At 40.1% G+C, this 18,861-nt stretch overlaps 1 protein-coding gene across 2 annotated transcripts in view; it reads right to left on the bottom strand.

The window, feature by feature from the left end:
• Ralgapa2 (Ral GTPase activating protein catalytic subunit alpha 2) overlaps positions 1-18,861 on the bottom strand; it is a 267,925-nt gene that overhangs the window by 103,836 nt on the left and 145,228 nt on the right. For both annotated transcript variants that reach the window (XM_029473906.2, XM_029473907.2), the window contains 7 exons: positions 15,422-15,550; positions 12,002-12,130; positions 11,142-11,200; positions 7,394-7,502; positions 2,449-2,559; positions 1,124-1,192; positions 720-857 (listed from right to left, as the gene is read on the bottom strand). In XM_029473906.2, the coding sequence (XP_029329766.1) occupies positions 720-857; positions 1,124-1,192; positions 2,449-2,559; positions 7,394-7,502; positions 11,142-11,200; positions 12,002-12,130; positions 15,422-15,550 (744 nt within the window). The remainder of the gene's footprint in view (positions 1-719; positions 858-1,123; positions 1,193-2,448; positions 2,560-7,393; positions 7,503-11,141; positions 11,201-12,001; positions 12,131-15,421; positions 15,551-18,861) is intronic.

The raw sequence follows: 18,861 nt of genomic DNA, 5'->3' as shown, positions 1-18,861 counted from the left end.
GTAAATTGAATGCAGTTTTTAAAGTCTCTTCTCACAAAGTGAGACTTTTTTTTTCTTTGTCTTTTTGAGACAGGGTTTCTCTGTGTAGCCCTGGCTGTCCTGGAACTCAGAAATCTGCCTGCCTCTGCCTCCCAAGATTAAAGGCATGTGCCACCATGCCCGGCTAAAGTGAGACTTCTTAACTCATATCCTAAGGATTTTTTTTTCCTTTGTGTTCTTTTACTTCTGTTTTGGTTCTGGTTTTGAGACAGGCCTCCATGTTCCCAAGCACGGAGATTACAAACATTCACCACTACACCTGCCTCTTGAGGTTTATTTACTAAAGGCATTATGGGTTTCTTCCTAGTCTGATAAACAGATCTCTGTGAATCTTATGCTGCAGGCCCTATATTATAATATAGGCTATAATATAAACAGTCCATTTAGAAACGAAGTAGATACAGGTCACTTGTCATGAAGATTGGGGGCATTCTGATTCATGGCAGTTGCTTAAATATGACAGTCATGTGAAGTGTATGCATCGTCACCTTGGTAACCACTGATTCTCTACAACTGTATCAGTTCTGCTTACTCATTAATTATTCATGTCTTTCCAAATGCATAACTTTCCACAGGTCATTTTCAGAAGGCACAAATATATAAATGTAGGAAATGTACAACATTTTGTTATTTTAATCTGTAGATCTACAGTCTGTGCCCAAGGCTTAGGGGAGACTCACCCTGTAGATATAATCCAGCAAGGGGGCCCGGGATGGGTGCAGCTCCTCTAGAACTGCTGTGGACACAGGGTGGAGGAGGGCACTCACGGGCAGCGCCATGCACCAGTCCAAGAGACAAAGGAGCAAGGACACAATAAACTAGAAGAAACATATCCAGAACTTACATTATGGCCTTTAGGACCCACTGCATGTGAAAATAAACAGAACTGTCCCTGTGTATACTCAGTCTTTAATGGACACACAAGTACAGGGTAAGTTAGTGAGCAAAAGGGTTTCCATAGGAAAGAATGTTAAAGCCAACATAGAAGGATGTTATAAATGACACCATCATTAGCAATAGCCATTACCATTCTGTCTTATATGTAAAAATAACTCTGGGGAAAGCTACCTAACCTGCCACTTACCTTTTTATCTGTTTCCACTGACGAGTACTCTGCACTTGGTAAAAGGAATGCAATTGTGGCCACAAGAATCTGCACAAAAGATAAGACCTAGTCAAGCAATTTATTATAGTTTTCATATATAGTTATTATATAGTTTATATAATTTACATAGCTATAGTTAAGGTTTGGAAGCCATATGTTAAGAATCCCTAGAGGGCCTTGCAATGTAACACAGCTTGCTGCTTACTCAGCCAGTTGTAAGAGATTTGAAAATTATGGCCATGTAATGGTCTTCCTTAATGGGGGACTGAGACCTCAAGACAAGGGTAGTCCTCTCTATAGTCACAGTTTCTAGTGAAACTATTAGTCCCACATTTCTAGTGAAATAAAAATGGTTTTAAGAATAATTATGAAAAGGTTCCCATTTGCTATCTTATAAATCAGCACAGAGCTCCACTCTCACAGGTGTCCTGTCTGAATAATTACAGGTGCCCCTAAACCTAACTTTACAATCTGCAGCAGAGTAAAAGGTCTATTTCACTCAGATCACTTCAGGTCAAAAACCACTTGTGACTTTTGATGTGATTCTGAGAGAACAACCAGTGATGCCAACTAGTGAAGTCTGTCTACGGGTAGGAGGGAATGAATCTCTATCACTTCTTCTCTCTCCCTGCGATCCTTCATGAGGACAAATCACATTTCCTCAGAGTCTCCAAGGGATGGGCAAAGAATAGAGCTTGCCTAAGGAAGTGCTTATAAAAAGAGGCAGGCACAGGTGTGTGCCGAATCACAGGCACCTGTGAGTTAGTCCCTACTCGGCTGGAGCTGACTTAAGAAGCTGTGGTGGAGATGATACTTCCTGTTCTTCCTGCCCCCTCTCCTGCCCACCACCCCTCAGAGATTAATACTGTACTGATCTCATTACTGCCAAGTAACCATGCCACAGCAGCAAGCCTGTCCCAGGGCTTTAGTCTGGGAACAACTCCTGCTTTACACAACAGCCAGGCCCCCGCCCTGCAAGGAAGCATTAAACCAGCTGCCTACTACTTGTTGGCACCATCCAAATTACTCTCAATGAATAAAGCCCAACCTACAAAAGGTCTCTTTGTTGTGGTTGTGTCTGCCTTTCAAGCACCAGCCTCTGGCTGGAACACTGCAGGCTTCTTTGCACAGTGCCTAGAATTGAAGAGGAGAGGAGCCAGCCAACTCAGCCTGAAAACTGGGCTCACATGGCAGTTTAATAGTTGCTTCTCTAACAATTACTCGAGGATCTACAGTTAATTAGATATCAAATACATTAGTAAGAAGAAGTGCAGATGCTTCAGCAGTATAGATAAAGGACTTACTTCTGCCATTTTGCGCGGTAGAGCAGTTTCAAACATCTGAAGCTTTTCCCAATAGGAAACCAACAACTGAAGAACATCACAGGCTACCTGAGCCACGATCTTGTTAGGAAACTACAAAAGAAACCCGAACCCCCAAGTTAACAGAGCAGCTCAGCAGGAGTATATTCTGGAGGAAGAAGAGAGTCGATTGCTCTTGCCAACCCTGTATACATATCTCATATGCAACAGAAGAAAACTATGTCCAATTAACATCGTTTGAACATGACAACTCCATTCCATTTTGTTGCCTGTTTGAACTCACTAGCATTCTTATATATTCCATAGAAGAAGGCGGTCAATGTTTGCCTAGAAATTAAAGCCCAAATTTCAAATTCTGTATTCAGCTCATATAAATCACACTATTGATAAACTGAGGAAATTAAAAGAGTACATGCTTGAGTGTTCTTTGTGTGCCGAATCTTCTGCACAAATATAACTCATTCTGTCATTGATAAATTGTCATTGACAGTTCTGGAAGAAGGTGCTATCTTCATTTCACAAACAGTAAAATGGGGATTAACCAAATGACTTCCTACCCGGGAAAATGACAGATATGTAACATACTAAGAAGTGTATAAAACAAGACTGTAAGGACACAACCCAGGGGCTAGGGCATTTTCAATGACCCTGACTGTGTTTCCTAAAGCTGCCTGTGGTGGCTTAAAAGAGAATAATATATGCTTCAGTCAGTAAAACTGCTTCCAGAGCTATCTTTGACATCACACACAGAGATAAAGGATCTGAAGGTTTTTTTCTGGTGGGTTTTGGTGTTCCATTATTTCCTCACTACACCCTGATTCCTCCCTTTTGAAATAGTAAATGTATATTCTATGTAGTTGTCGGTTAGAAGTATTACATTTGCTTTTATAATTTACAAGGAGTTAAGGTTAAGTAAGAGATTTCCTTGAGTCTCAGAAGAGAATTTGAACTTTGAATTTTTAAACTGTATTGAGACTGTGAAAGATTATAGGGACTTTTGAAGTTGAACAGAATGCAGTTTGCATTACGATATGGCCATAGCCTATGGGGGCCAAGGAGTGGAATGGAATGTGGTAGTTTGATTGAAAATGGCATCCATAAGATTGTATCTGTAAGTGCTTGGTCACCAGTTGTTGGAACTGCTTGAGAAGAAGTAGATGTGGCCTTGTTGGAGAAGGTATGTGAGGTTTTAAAAGCTCATGACATTCCCAGTCCAATCTTCCTCTACCTCCCAGCTGCTGTCTCAAGATGTGAGCGCTCAGCTGCTGCTCCAGAGCTATGCCTGCCTGCCTGCCTGCCTGCCTGCTGCAATACTCCCTGCCGTGATGGCCATGGACTCTAACCTTCTGCAACTGTAAGCTCCAGTAAACTCCTTATTCTAATAGTTGCTTTCAGCATGGTTTCTCTTTACAGGGACAGAAAAGTAACTGAGACACAGTCTGATGTCCACAGTCTCCTGGATGCTTTACTTTTTGGTAAGGCAGATGACAAAGAGGAAATATGTGCAAAGTCTTCAACATCATGCTGAGTATACACAAACAGGACAAGGACAATCTGTGCTTCCTGCCTTGGACAGAACCTAGAGGCTACATTGCTATCTACACTTCATTATCGACAACACGAAGCTTGCCAATGACCCCATGTTGCTGAATTTAAGTCACATGAGCATCCAGGGGCTCCTCACAGCCTCCCTCCTCATCTAGACTCCAGAGGACCTGAATACCACTGGCCTCCTCCCACCCTCAGGACCCCTGGTGCTTCTGTCCTTTGTACTTGCTCCCAGCTTTGCTTCGGGATGTTTTAGTTCCCAGGTCTAGTGTCCTTGGCACTGCTGTATTGTTCAGATACTCAGACAAAAAAAGTTCAGCAACTCTAGGAAGCAATCTATATCTTCCTGTTCTTCAGTTTTATCCCACCGTGTTTCATTTTCTCCACAGTAGTGCTACAGGAGACGGTAATGCATTTACTACTTTCTTCTATTGGTATCACTATTGAGAGGGCTAACAGTGGGGTGTACATGTCAGGTCTAAGGGGAGGATGAAGCACTGAGGAAGTGGAAGAATAGGTGCTTAGTAAGGCTCTTAGAAGCTGGAAACAGACAAGGGGAAAATGACAAGAGCAGTGGGAGACAAGACAAGGGGACTTGGGACAGAAGAGGGAGGCATGGGATAGCCAGAGAGAAAGTGGTAAGAGGGAGGGCTGAGCTGTGCCTGGAAGGATGCAGAGGGACAGTTGGGTTTCCTCTAGGTAAGCAGCAGTGTGTGTGTGCAGTGGAGGCACAGATTCTGAGGTAGCTAGGGATCTTGAGACAGGGAATACCACTGGAGTAACAGTATGCATACACAGTAAGTGAGGTGAAAGATGGTAGGGATAAAAGAAATCATTCCCCACTCACTCTCACCCACCTCACACACAGCCATGAAAGACTGACAATGTGCCAACACTGATTAAAGATAGAGAGCTGAAGGCACAAGATGAGTCCAGCAGGTGAGTACAGTCTATATTTTCTAGAAACTGGAATTGCTTTGGAGCAGGCTGCTGTCTGTCTCGCATGCTATGCCAAGTACTCTAGCCTGTGGGTTGGAGTGATCACAGCAATGCACAGCAGTGGAACATGCTAGCACTGTGATGGACACTGACAGGACAGAGGCACAATATGCATAATTAGATTGTTTTCTGGTGCCTATTGTTCATTCTTATAATTACAGAAAAATTGCAGGCATTTTGAGAATTCATAAACATACAATGAAAATCTGTTCATCTGAGATTATCATCCTCTATTATCAATCTCTCTAAAATAAGTGATTTATTCAGTTATCTGATGTACGTGGGTGTTTTGCCTACATGCATACCTGCAACATCTGCATGCCTAATCTCCTTGGAATAAAGAATAAGACATCAAATCCCTGTAGACCAGAGTTATAGACAGTTATAAACTGTGGGTACTTGGAACTGAACCCAGGTCTTCTAGAAGAGCAGCCAGTGAGTGCTCTTAACCATGGAATCATCTCTCCAATCCCTAGCTATTATTAATTTCTATCTCTGTCCTATACTCTATAGGAAGTTATCCATTTCTAAGATATCACCAACTTATTAATAGTGTTCTCATGTAAAGGATAAAGCTAGGTAACTAACTTAATGCGTCTGTTTAGATTTCAGAAAGGGAAAAAGTAAAAAATGCCCTAGAATTGAAAACAATGGGGTTTTAAAAATATGAATTGAGATCCACGTAAGTCAACAACTTACATCCAGTAGTTTCTCCTATCATTTGGAAGTCAGAGTTTGGAATACTCAAAGTTTACAAAGCCCCAGGCATGGGACCAAAGCATCCTGGTTGGAGCTGTCGAGGACCTTGGTTGGCCCACTTTCCTCATCTGTTAAGTACAGTGGCAGTGCCACTTCACTTCCTAAGATAGGGCCCAGTGTTAAATATGACCTCAAAGGCCAGGCCAGAGGGAACTTGGCCATGTGGTATCACTGTTGATAAATTCTTACACTCTTCATCAAGGGGCCAATAGCAGATACTTGACCAGCTTCTAAGATATAACCCAGGGGTTATGTAGGAGGGATGTGGGATGAGGTGATGGGGACAGGGGACACACATGGTGGGGGAGGGGGGGCAAGAGGTATTGAGTTTGGTCAGGCAGGGGCCACATTGCAGTGTCACATTCCAAAGATGAAGAACACTGTGGGTTGTCATCCCATGGGCCGAAGAAAACAATGCACCATGGGCAAACAGGGTTGTCACTGGTCTAATGACAACTGCCCAGGGCCTACTGTAACCTTGTAACTAAAATAGCTGCAAGAGGGAAGGGAGAGAAGGATCTGGACACCAGGATTAGACAAGTGAAATTTCAATTCAGATTCAGCTGAAACCTCCCACAGCCTAAATATCTCCTGCATATGAGTTCCCTTCTTCTGTAGTAAACTGTCTTTGTGCCTGAGAACTGGCAAAGCCCTCAGCACAGTGCCTGGCAGAGTCACTGGTTCTGCAAATTTGATAGTCACAGTGCTAATGATGTCTAGTGCTTGCACAGGAACCAAGAAGGCAGGATATAGGCTCTGCTTTAGGAGGCAGCCAAACTGCACAAGTGGAAGTCCAATTATGCCTTGAATGCTACACACATCTGCTTCCAGTGCTCATGCCTGTATTGTCTTGGACTTGTGGTTGTTTTCTCCTGGACATGGTTTCCTCTGGTGTAATAGGAATTGTGGCGCTCACCTTGTAGAGCTGTCACCGAAATTCTAAAAAGTATTTAGAGATCACCAATATTCTAGCTTCTCGTGATGCTCAATAAACAGCACATCTTTCAGTAACAAAGCAAAGAAGGAATATTCCCCAAATGCCTTAAGTTCAGGCAGCAGGTGAACACCCAGGTTCCTAACCCAGTCGAGCCAGAGAGTGGCTAGGTTCAAAACCACTCAAGACTATAAATGGCCTAGGGAAGCAGCCTCTGATATCCTTATAAAGCATTTACCATGACACTCAGAACAAGACTTTTTAACTACCATCTCTCTATAATGTGGAGAACTGAAAAATGGGACTGATTACAGTTAAACCTGGTTAAAATCCTAGGAGAGCAACAACTGGAGCAGGGCTGTCCCTGAATTTGTGGATTTGTGAATCCTGTGGATTCTGCTCCCCTAACTGGGCCAATTTGTCTGGCATTAGTGAGAAAGGATGTGCCTAGTCCTGCAGTGACTGATGTGCCAGGTGTATGTGGGGGTGTTATAGCCAGGGGAGCTCCCCCTAATCAGAGGAGACAGGGAGGGGGAACGGGGAAAGGAGCTTTGAGAGGGGGTCTCTATGAAGAGAAGGGGGTGCTGATATTGGGATGAAAATTGAATAAATAAATTAAAAATTCCTAGGAGAGAACTTAACGTCAAAAACCAAAGCAAACAAAAAACCATTAAGAAATGTGAATACCTTCAAAGTTACACCTATCACATTGATGGCATCCTTCACCTGAGGGTGGCTGGCACTCTGTGCAAGCTCTTCACAGATCCAGACCCCAAGGGAGCAAATGGCGATGCATCTTTCAAAAGAGAAGCAGAGGGAGGAAAAGGCTCATGAAATTCAATATGTTTTAAATGACGAAATACTCTACATCTATTAATTCAAAGGAACAGCAATTACAGGGGTACTAACGGAATATTTTCCTTGAGCGAAAAGACAAAGAACTTCCAGTGGGCCAGTTTTCAGGATAAACAAAATCGCCAATGATGGTTAGGACTTAAATATCTCATGAAACAAGCGGCATATTTTCTGTTAAGTACCACAAACCATGTCAACCATTTTTGTTGACTCAAAAACTGTTATTACATTTTAATAACAGATAATTTTGAGAAGGAACAAAAAGCATGGATCTTAGATTATTGAAAATTATTAGATTTGTAATTGTTTTCCTTACAAAAGTATATAGTATATACTTCAAATGTAAGACAAATACTATATTTCATCTTAAAGTAACTTTCAAAATAAATACATTTTCACTGTTATTTGTTCTAAACTCCATGCTAATTTAAACTATTCTTCAAAGAAATGTGACTTTCTATAAATAAAACAAGTTAGGGAAAGGAATTATAAAGATAATTTGATAGATATAAGAAAATAAACAAAAGATATTACACAAGACCTTGGGCTGAAAAACTGAGTAGATAATATTTTCAGTTTTTGAGGTGAAATCTGAGGCTTAATAAGGCAAAGCACGTCATAGGCACTAGAAGACTCAGTTATGGTTGTGTTACATTTGGATATTAAGACATCCAACTTGAGGTATCAAGTATAGCTAAGGCTGGCGATACCAAGAGTCATGAAAATGACCAGGTAAATAATTTGGAAATGATCAAAAGCATGGATAGGCTGACTGGAATCTGCTGTGGGTACTTTACTGTGCTGAGTAAAGCAGAGAAGGGGAGGTCACATGGCGGGGGGGGTGGGGGGTCACGGATGGTGAAATGGCAGGAAGAACATGGATTATGCTGCAGGGGACATGTTGTTTGGAAGAGGGTAAAGACAGACTAACTTCAAGACTGCTAAAACCATATTACATTTTATAAACAGTCTTTATGAGAACTGAATGGAAATCCAAGACAATGAAATTGAGTATGGAAAAAAAATTAAAAACCAATTTAAAAAAAAAGCATAGCAAAAGAGTCAGGAAACAAAGGTAATAAACAGGAGAAATACTTAGGAGTTCCAATTCAAAATAAAATATTAAATAAAAAGACAAATATGCAAAAGATCACTGGCAATAACAAATACAAATGAATTAAAGTTTCAGTTAAGATAATGAAGATTATAAAATCCATATATATATATAGCTTTTGCAAAGGCATTTAAGAGAATACAAAAAAAACTATTTTTAAAAGGTAAGAAGTATTATATAGTATGAAATCAAGATAAGGTGGTCTCTAAAATAAGACAAATCATCTGTACAAACATAAATACATTTGGTTCTCTCTAGAGATAGGGCAACTTCAAATGTCTATGCAACTAAGAGCACAGTCTCTGACAGAAATACTAAAAATAGAGTAAGATACAACAGTGGGAAGCTTTTAACATAACTTTAGTAAATGATCAATTAATATATTATACTATTAATTAATTACATTATAACTATATAGACTTACATAATAATAATAATAACTGAGAAGGAATGCAGATTACATAAAACACTGTAAGGTTATACCTAGAACAGTATGCCTAATAAAGAACAGTAGATACATTCCTTTCTTGATATTTTTAAACATAGTATTTTTCATTTTTATGTTTATGGGTGTTTTGCATGTAGATCTGTAGTGTACAAGGAAGTCAGAAAAGGGTACTGGATCACCTAGGATTAGAACTACAAACGATTGTGAACCACTATGTGGGTGCTAGGATCCAAACCCAAGTCTTCTGGAAGAACACCAGGTACTTTTAATGACATACATCTCTCTAGCCCCTATGTACATTCTTTTCGAGAATATATGAGCTATCTGCTAAAACTCATTATACATGGGGGCATAAAACAAATATAAATATTAACTTTAAAATACAGTCAGTCATCACATCTGCATTTTGGTGTCCACTATAATTACTTGAAACAAATGTAGCAGTGAAGGATAGAAACAAAGGGTGGGGATGGATAAGCAGTTAAGAGCACTTTTGTTGCTCTTGCAAAGGACTAGAGTTCAGTTTTCAGCACCAACATGGTAGCTCATATCCACGTATAAATCTAGTTTCAGGCAAATTACTAATTTATATAAAATTTTAAAAATTCTAAAAATTTTTAAGATAGTAATAACCATATAGCTGGAAATTAATAAAAAAGCACAATCCCATGAAGGAGTCATAATAAAAAGTAGAAAAAACAGAATTGAAAATATTGCATATTAAAACTTAAAACTTTGCAAAAGGTAGCCCTTACCAATAAACCCTTACCAGTACTCGTAAACGTTGAAGGAAAAAAGTTAAAAATACATCAAGTATACATATTATAAAAGTAGCAAAAGGATAACATCAAAAGTAGAAGAGTTTTAGAGCTCAAAGCTGGAAATAAAAACGAATATAGAGAGGTAAGCAAAGACAAAAACGTACTGTTTAAAAAGCCTAGTAACGGTGACAAATCTGACAAGACTAGTCATACAACCAGAGAATACACAAATATTTCACAGCAAAGATAAGATGGACACATTCTCAGACACTTTTGCTAGTGAGATCTACCAGCACACGGGGATACTAATTTACTGCTGCAAAAAATAATCTGCATGTGGAGGAGAAAGAGCCGTTACGTGTTTTATGACCTTCTGGTCTGACATCCAAACAGCATGAGGGCATGATGGGGATGGGAAATTACAGAAGCTGGGTGTAATGTAACTTTCTGAACCAGAATCTATGAATCAAGGTGGGTGTATCTCATACCCAAGTATAGTTCAGTGTTAACAAACTGGTAATGCACATAGCTTATGAAAATGGCAGACTAGGAAAACTGGACTAATCCATCTACTGAAGATAGGTAAAGTCCAAAAAAATGCAAAAATTAACAAAATTTAAAATCACAGGAGTGCACAAGACAGTAAAGAGTTATAGACCTCTGTCTTCCCACATGCCTAAGGGTCATGACCTGTGCAGCTGCCTTGAGACCCACTCACAGGAGGAAGTGGCCTGACAAGGCTGGGAGTTGAGTTTAAGACAGGGATGCTCTTAGTGTTGCTTCTCCTCAAGAGGAGAGGTAGGGACTTCTTACCACAGTTGGCCTAGAAAGTTGCCTATCTTGGTCACAGACTGTAGCAGTCTTAGATGCTTGGCAGAAGCACCCAAACCTTCCCACACATTGCCAAATGTTTCCTGAGACACAAATCCTCACCTCTGCAGTTCAGAATCCCTCCGGAAACATACAGCTTCCATGAACTACTGCTTTACCCCTCCCCTTACTGAGAGCATCAGTTATTTCTAATCTTGTGTTTTCTTATGTAAAGACAATGTATTCTATAATATTCTTCACCTTATCCTTTTCACATGTAATGATGACATTTTAAGCAGCTAAGCAGAGCAACTTTCTGACACAATGCTTTCTATACATTTCAGTGCGTGTGAGAGAAATGTAAAGGAATTTTTAAAACATTAACTGTTTATACACAAATGTGCATCTTAAAATTCTAACATAGTTTACCTCTTGTTCATCATTTACCTTGCACATTCATTTGGTTCCTCGGTAGCATTCTTCAGTAAAATATTTATGAGGTAATGCTAAAAACACAAAATTCAGTAAATGAAAATTTGATGTCATTGTTGGTTCCCGCATGTGCTGACCATGTCAGAGGCCCCTGGAGCTAGCAAAGGCCAGGGGGTTCGGGCAGCCCTTCCTTCAGGGAGAACTTGGCTCACCTCAGCAAGTGCCTCCCTGGTTAACCGAGCCAATCTGCAGCACAGCATTTCTAGGGATCCAGTGGAAATCAAGCAAAGCATCTGAGACTTCCAGATAGGAAAATCTCCATTTTATTTTGATTGGATTAGACACTGTACATTGAATTACAGATTATAATCAGGTATTATGGATTGATTGACTGATGCGGGGATTTTTTGTTTGCTTCAAAAGCCAGCTGAGGACCCCCCCAAAAAAAGTTTACTTTTATTCCCCAAGAAATAATTTGGAATTTCAGGTTATTAGTAGCATTTAATCAGGCCAGCAATTGGGATTGAATATTTAGCTTACTGGAATTATTTCTTGTAAATTCATTTGCTACACTAATGCAGCGTAACTAAGCTAACAGAATTATTGTAAATGATGATTCATTACATAATTATGATCCCTAGGAACGATAAACAGATCTAATAAAAAACCACCAGAGGAACAGAGCTATCAGGTCTAACTGCAATATGTTATGACTGTGATACATTCACAGTTCATACAACACACTTCTGAAAACAACTCCCAAAGCTTTCAAAAGATACAGCAAATGTCAGGGGAAAGTAGGTCAGTGCATAGGATGGAAGACACAGTGATGTAGCTCCAGCTGTAGATGCTAAACTCAAGACTCAGTTATGTACCTTGACGTCTTCAGCTCCCGTGACAACATCACTCACTTCTGGCACTGACTGCAGCAGAGGGATCTCCTGGTAGGTATTTGGGAAGCAGACAAGGGAACCAAGGAGAGTGAGAGCTTCTGAACGGGGTGCCTGCACACAAGGAGGGAAACACCAGGTTTCTTACATAGGCTGGAAGCTGGCAGAGCATGTTTTACTTTGTCCTGGTTTTGAGAGGGACTCTTTATCATTTTCCGTCTGGGTATAAAGTGCTAAACTATCTCTGGTTATTTTCCTTGTGGATGTTTAGGCAGAGAAGTTTGCCTAGATGAAAATGCAAACCTCCAGTGAACAGAAAGCATTTCTACATTTGACATAAACAAGTGCTATAAAAACTGTTCTACAGATTCATTCAGTTAGAAAGGCAAATGGCTGTCATGGCTGCTTTAAATAATTTTGGAGTTCATGAACTTGAAAGAGCAGGGCAATGAGAACAACCTAACATTATTTTTTCAAGTAAAAAGCAAGGACATTCATAAGGAGGGAAGTTGGAGGTTGTCATCCAAAGACGGGGGGTGGGGTGGGGGGTGGAGCAATATCAGTTAGGAATGGAGCCATGGCATCAGAGATAAAAGTCAGTATGCAATGGTTTGCTTAGTTTTTAAATATGAAGATTTGGAATGAGTACTGTGAGCTGCTAAAGTTGGCTAACATCAGGACTGGTGAGTACTTCCATGGTACACACCCAGTGGATACCACCAGTCTCAGTCTCATCTGACCTCAGAGGCATCTGACAAGGTTCACAGCCCCTTTGCAGTATAAGTACTATTACCATGTGGCCTCTGGGGTACTTTCTGAAGAGACCTAAGAGTCTCCCTTGATGGAACTGCCCATTTCCTTACAACCTAACATTAGGGTGTTGGCTGTAGTTCTTGCTCTCTTCACTCACAGAGCCATACCCAATCCAAGACTGAGCTAGACCTGGGGCTCTCTGCTGTGTGCTGCTATACAGTAATCCTCGGGCGTCGTGTTTGCACCAAGGCTTTTGTTCTGCTGCTGCTGGACTTTTGGACTGGTTCTAGCTTTGGCTGTTAACTTCTGCTGCTATGTAGAAGCTTCCACAGATTTCTTTGTTGCTTTGTTCCTGTGCACGCATTAATTTCTTTCTGGTTTCCTGAGCAAGCAGGATACTTAACATTCATAGTCAATGGTGATACCTGAAATCTAGTGGAGCAGGTGTGCTCTGACCAAGCACCTCTCTCACCAGGTGCACAGCTTTAAACCTCACATTTACACAGAAAAGTAAAGCAAAGAATCCCTCTCTTTTTATAAAACTGTTATATTCATATTCTCTCCATTTAAAATGCCATTTTGGAAAGCTGTTTTCTTTTCTTTAGAATTATGGAGGTATGATAGGTAAAATTATATATACTTAAGGAGGCACTTCACAACTTCTGGGTTGTAATCCCCACAGAAGTCACATATTAGGTATTCTGCATATCAAATATTTATATTATAATTCACAATGGAAGCGAAATTATAGTTATGAAGTAGGAACAATTTTATGGTTGGGAATCACCACAACATGAGAACTGTATTAAAGGGTTGTATCATGTGGAACTTTGAGAAGCACGGACTTAAGGGGGATAACATATATATGTATGTATAGTTAAAAGCATACATACTGTAAAATGAAAGCTATAATTAAGCTTAATTAACCCATCTATCATCTCAGATGGCTGTCCTTTTCCATGGAGAAACATTCTCTTGATAAATTTCGAATTTAGAGTACAATACTTTTAAGTACAATCATCATGTTGTACAGTAGAGGAGGTCTCAAAAACTTACCAAAATGTTCCACATTTTGATCAACATCACCCATTTACACCAGGCTCCTCTGTTTCTGTTCATTTGACTTTTAATATTTCACATGTCTCAGAGATGATGCAGGCTCATGTCTGGCTTATTTCCCAGGCAAAGTGGCTTCTGGAATCACTCATGTTGTCAAAGATGACAAGAGTTCTTTGTTTTTAAGGATGGCGAATATTCTATTGTATGTGTTACATTTGTTCATCCATATGTACATACACTTAAGCGTTACTCTAACTTATTAACTAGGAATGATGTTGCAGAGATCGTGAAGGCCTGTTTGCTCTTCAACATGCTGACTCGACTTCCTTTGGCCATACATCTAAGTAGACTCATCAGATCACTTAATGGTTTATCTAATTCTAATTTTAAAAGGTCATTCTATTTTCAACAATAGCTGTACCAATTTACATTCCCACAAAGATTTATACAAGGACTCCCTTTCCTCTGAATCTTCAACAATACTTATTTTCCTTAGTGATGACAGCAACTCTTAACAGTAGAAATTATTATCTTGTGTTTTAATCTGCATTTCTGATTAAAGATGTTGAGTATTTTTTATATTCCCATTGACTAACTTATGTCTAGAAGCTACTTTCAATAGCTCATGTATGCAAAAGACCCATGTCCACAGGGAGCACCACTATGTGTGGTGTAGCATAAAGGGCTGTAGCGTGCTCTACAGAAATCCTCCTAGCAAGTAATAAAATTCTAACCAAGTATGATTGTCTTGCCTACACCAAGTAATTTTTTCCAAGCCAACTTGAAGTCTTAACACTTAGCAAGAAGGTTCTTTAAAGATGATTTTCCCCAATTCAGAAATAATCAAGAGGGGGAAGTTGGCATCTTAAAGAAATTGGACATTTTTCTTACTCATTTTTTCCTTTTCTCATTCTTCCCTCTTGTTCTTGTCTCTCCCATTCTCTTGAAAATATTAAGGCATAAAAATTTGAACACAAATTATCAATTTTACAAGCATTAACCACCTCCAATGGAAAGTGAGAAATTAACCATGTATCAGACAAAGTTTAGAATCGTGACTACTCATACTAATTTCATGTAAATCCCTGGTAAATCAAAATCTCATCGTCTTTATATCTCAGTGGTAGTTTGACATATAAGACACACTAGATTTGATTCCAAATCTAGAACCACAAAATTCTATTTATTTCTATGAGATTCACAGAAACCAAAACTATTAATAAAACAACAACACATAATAACTTCAAACAAACCCTTCAGATTCTCTCTTTACTGCATTTATAACCATAATGTCATTTACTAGAGAATACTAATAAGTGTCTCTAAGGTAGGCCCTGCTTTCCTGTAAATGTGCTGACATATTAGTGGGGATATGATTTCTCACACTTTGGCCTTTTGATGAAACGCCTTTCCAGTACCAGTATGTCATCTGATCCTACAATTTCACAGATCAGCTGCCAGGGTATCTACTCTGAGAGCCCAGTTTCACATCGCACTAATGAGTCAACACCTGTTAAGAGTGGAGAAATCTGAGCCTTGTTAGCAATTGTGAAGTCTCCCAGGAGCTGGGATGCTGAACATTGTCATACTCACCGCCAACATGTCTGTACTGAGGACCCTGGCAGCAGCAGTGATAAAGTCCCCCACCAGCATTGAGAAGCCAGGCAAACCCAGGGAGAAAAAGCGGGGTGAGCAGTTTTTTATGATGGTGTTTAAGACATCCTGAAAATGAAAATAAGGAAACAGAACTGTAATGTCAAGAACAAAATTCCAAAGTGATTTCTTTGTACGTATGTATGACTATCACTAATAAGATAGCAGAACACTGTGTTAGGTTTTTGTGCGAAAGAGTACGGGGGATGCATAATTCCAATGGTTCTCATACATATCTTTTGGTAAAGGGAATGGAGACACCAAAAGCCACACTGTGACACCGAGGCTAGCTAAACATCTGTCCTGTATTCCACTCGACAATGGGCTCCTTGAACAGGTGTGCCAAGAGAGACATACAAATAAAACTTGCAAACACCTGTCAGTAAGATAAAAACTGGGCTCCTGCTTTAGCTTCAGTCCCAAGAGGTTAGAGCATACTGTTAGAAAAGCTTATAGGCAAAGGGATGGAAATGACCACTCCTGTGCATTTTAGGCATTAACAAATGGGAATGTGGGTAGTGTTAAGGTAATGGTGTAACATTCATGAGACACTAAGGTCAGGGAGTTGCCACAGATCTGATGTGCTCAGGAGGTGCAAACACAAAGCCAACAGCAGCCATTTGCCAGAGCGCGGCGTCAGGATGATCTCCCTGACAGCTCTGCATCCCGTGTCTATAATAGAATCCCGTGGAGGGCTGGCCGGCCCCCAAGCCGGAGTTCTTCATTCCTGCCTCTGGTGGATCAGATCCACCACAGGACAATGTTCACACCATTATGGCCAGGCCCCCCTCTAAAGCCATCTGTGTGAGTATGTGCATGTATAAATGGGATTAGTATGAAAACTACAATCTTCTTTTGCACAGACTCTGGCCAGGCACACAAATCGAAACCACATGCTGAAGTACTTTAGTTATGTGACTTGCTATAGTGCAGCTAATAGTGTCAATATATAAGTAAATAGCAAAATGTAAGAACCTTGGCTGTCAGTGTGGCTACTTGAACAAATCCTGACTTACTATTAAATTAGAGCAAAGCATAGCAACATATTAATTTCCGAAGTTATCTTAGGTCCTTCATAGTAAGTTTCACCTCATTTCACAATTTGTCTTCTTAAACACAACTTCCATGTGCTCACATAACATTTTCCCATGACATGTTTTCTTACAGAAGATATAATTAACATTAAATAATACCATTTACATGATTCAGAGGACCATGTAATACTTACTATATTAGTGTTCACTTATGAGAAGTAGTTTAGTTTAAAACTTGAAGTTTGGCATTTCAGTGAACATTTTCTTACACAAAAATAAATGGATATATATGATTTATAGATAAAAGATAAGAGGTAAATATGTGACAGATAGATGATAGATAGATAGATAGATGATAGATAGATAGATAGATAGATAAAAGGAAGGGATTGGAAAAAAACCCTAAACCAAGGTTTCTTCCCTGTTAATATTTAAGCCTGTTTTAATCACATCCTGCGATACACTTTAGGGTCTATATCAGCCAAGACAAACATTCTCTGGGCTGAGCAGATGGATGCTGCAGGTTAGAAAGTGTGTAGTAGACTCATGCTCCAGGAGTGGAACAAAAGATCTACCTTTTTCATAATTAAGCCTCTGATTAATGCCCTGGGCTCCTCACCACACACCTGTAATTACTCACAGAGGTATGCATTGTGCTGGGGCCTTGTCTCAGAATATCAGGCATCAAGCTTTCCAGCAGCAGATGGAAGCACATTTCTGTTGACATATGCTGCAATGAATGGATTCGTGCAAACCTGGCTAGCAAGGTACCAGAATGCCATGCATCTGAAGATTAATAATGCAAACAGCCATGATGTTAGCTTTGTTATGTTTGCCTTAATTCCATCTGGTGAGATGAGGAGCTAAAACCCTGAAGCCTACGGGCTTTAAAAACCTTTAAGCATTTAGCACACACTAAACTCAAATGAGCCATTTTCACCACTGGAATTTAGAAATTTTGGTTTAAAGATGGTTTTCTGGAATAGGTTTGTGGGGACTAGGAATTGAATAATAAGCTGAAACCATAGTTTATAAACTTGCTTCATTGGTGAATATGCAGAAAGACTTAGGGGGGTTAAAACCAGAAACTACACTCAGAAACTACAAAACTACAAAACTGTAGAAACTACAAAACTGTGACTGGTGCTAGAGATGGCAGAGACAAAGTACTTGAGATAAAGTCACAGGGCTCACCCAGTCCCTGGACCTGGGCCAGTGACTTCAACTGAACCTGCTTCTATGGGCAAAGAGATGTGAAGAAGAGGGACAATGACAGATGGCAAGCCTGCCCTACTTTACCACCCACGTAAGACAGAGCCTGGAGAGAAAGTGTGCCTTTGCAATAGTCACTAAGGACAGCACTGGGGTAGGGTTAATTCGGGGGTTAAAGAGGGGGCCGTATGACCAGTCAGCCAAATTACCACCACATGCTGGCTTACTTTGCTTATCTACACTGAAATGGAGCAGTTCAAAAGGTCTATCTTTGAGATAACACTTTAAAATTAGGAGTAGCCACATGGCACTCAGGAGAGCATCTGCCATCCATGTTCCCAACAGAGGACCAGGCACGATGAGCGCTACTCATCTCTACATTTGATCTCAGTCAAAAGGCCGAGAAGCGATTCCACTCATCTCTAACTCCTCCACCTCGAGGTAGTACAATCAATCTTTGAAAATTCAAAATAAAATTCTTCAGGGTCTGATAGTTTACATAGCCTATAGAGCTTTCCATATGAACAAGACAGAATGTCATTCAGCACGCACCCATCACACCAGGGCTAGTCCTCATGCCCTTTGTAGTAGCCTCAGTATAAAGCAAGCAGGATTTGTCTAGTACATTTTTTCAAAGTGACTCACATTTTTGAAATTTAAAATTACACTAGAAAAAGATTACCTTTTGTCAGAAACAGAAAATACTTCTTAAAAGCAATATAATATTAGCAAGCAAATGATGATGAATTTCTTGTAAAAACATCACTAGCTGCCAGAAGTCCTCACTTTGAAATAGGCACTCGTCTTTAAAATGGAGGTTTACAATGTTATGGAACCAACCACCATGGCTGTACCACCTCCACCTAGCCTGAGGAAGTTGTAAGGATGGGTTTTGATGAACAAAAAGGCTGTTATTCTTATCAAATGATTCCTTCCTTCTCTCAAGGCTGACTCTACTGTAACCACTGTTGGGAAATTTCCCTGTGTTCAAACCCTGTGAAGTACTCTAGAACTGGGGCCACAAGGCCTGGATTCAATACTGTGGGCCACACCCAAAGCAATGTGTTTCTCTCTTCCCTAAGATGAGATGACCCCCCCTCCTTAATGAGCAGTAGGCAGTGGGGTGCAGATGCA

The sequence above is a fragment of the Mus caroli genome, unplaced genomic scaffold (genome assembly GCF_978045245.1).
Source record: "Mus caroli unplaced genomic scaffold, Mus_caroli_1 scaffold_2, whole genome shotgun sequence".
Lineage (NCBI taxonomy): Eukaryota > Metazoa > Chordata > Mammalia > Rodentia > Muridae > Mus > Mus caroli.
Note: the sequence above shows the minus strand (reverse complement) of the source record. Positions and strands in the feature narration are given on the sequence as shown.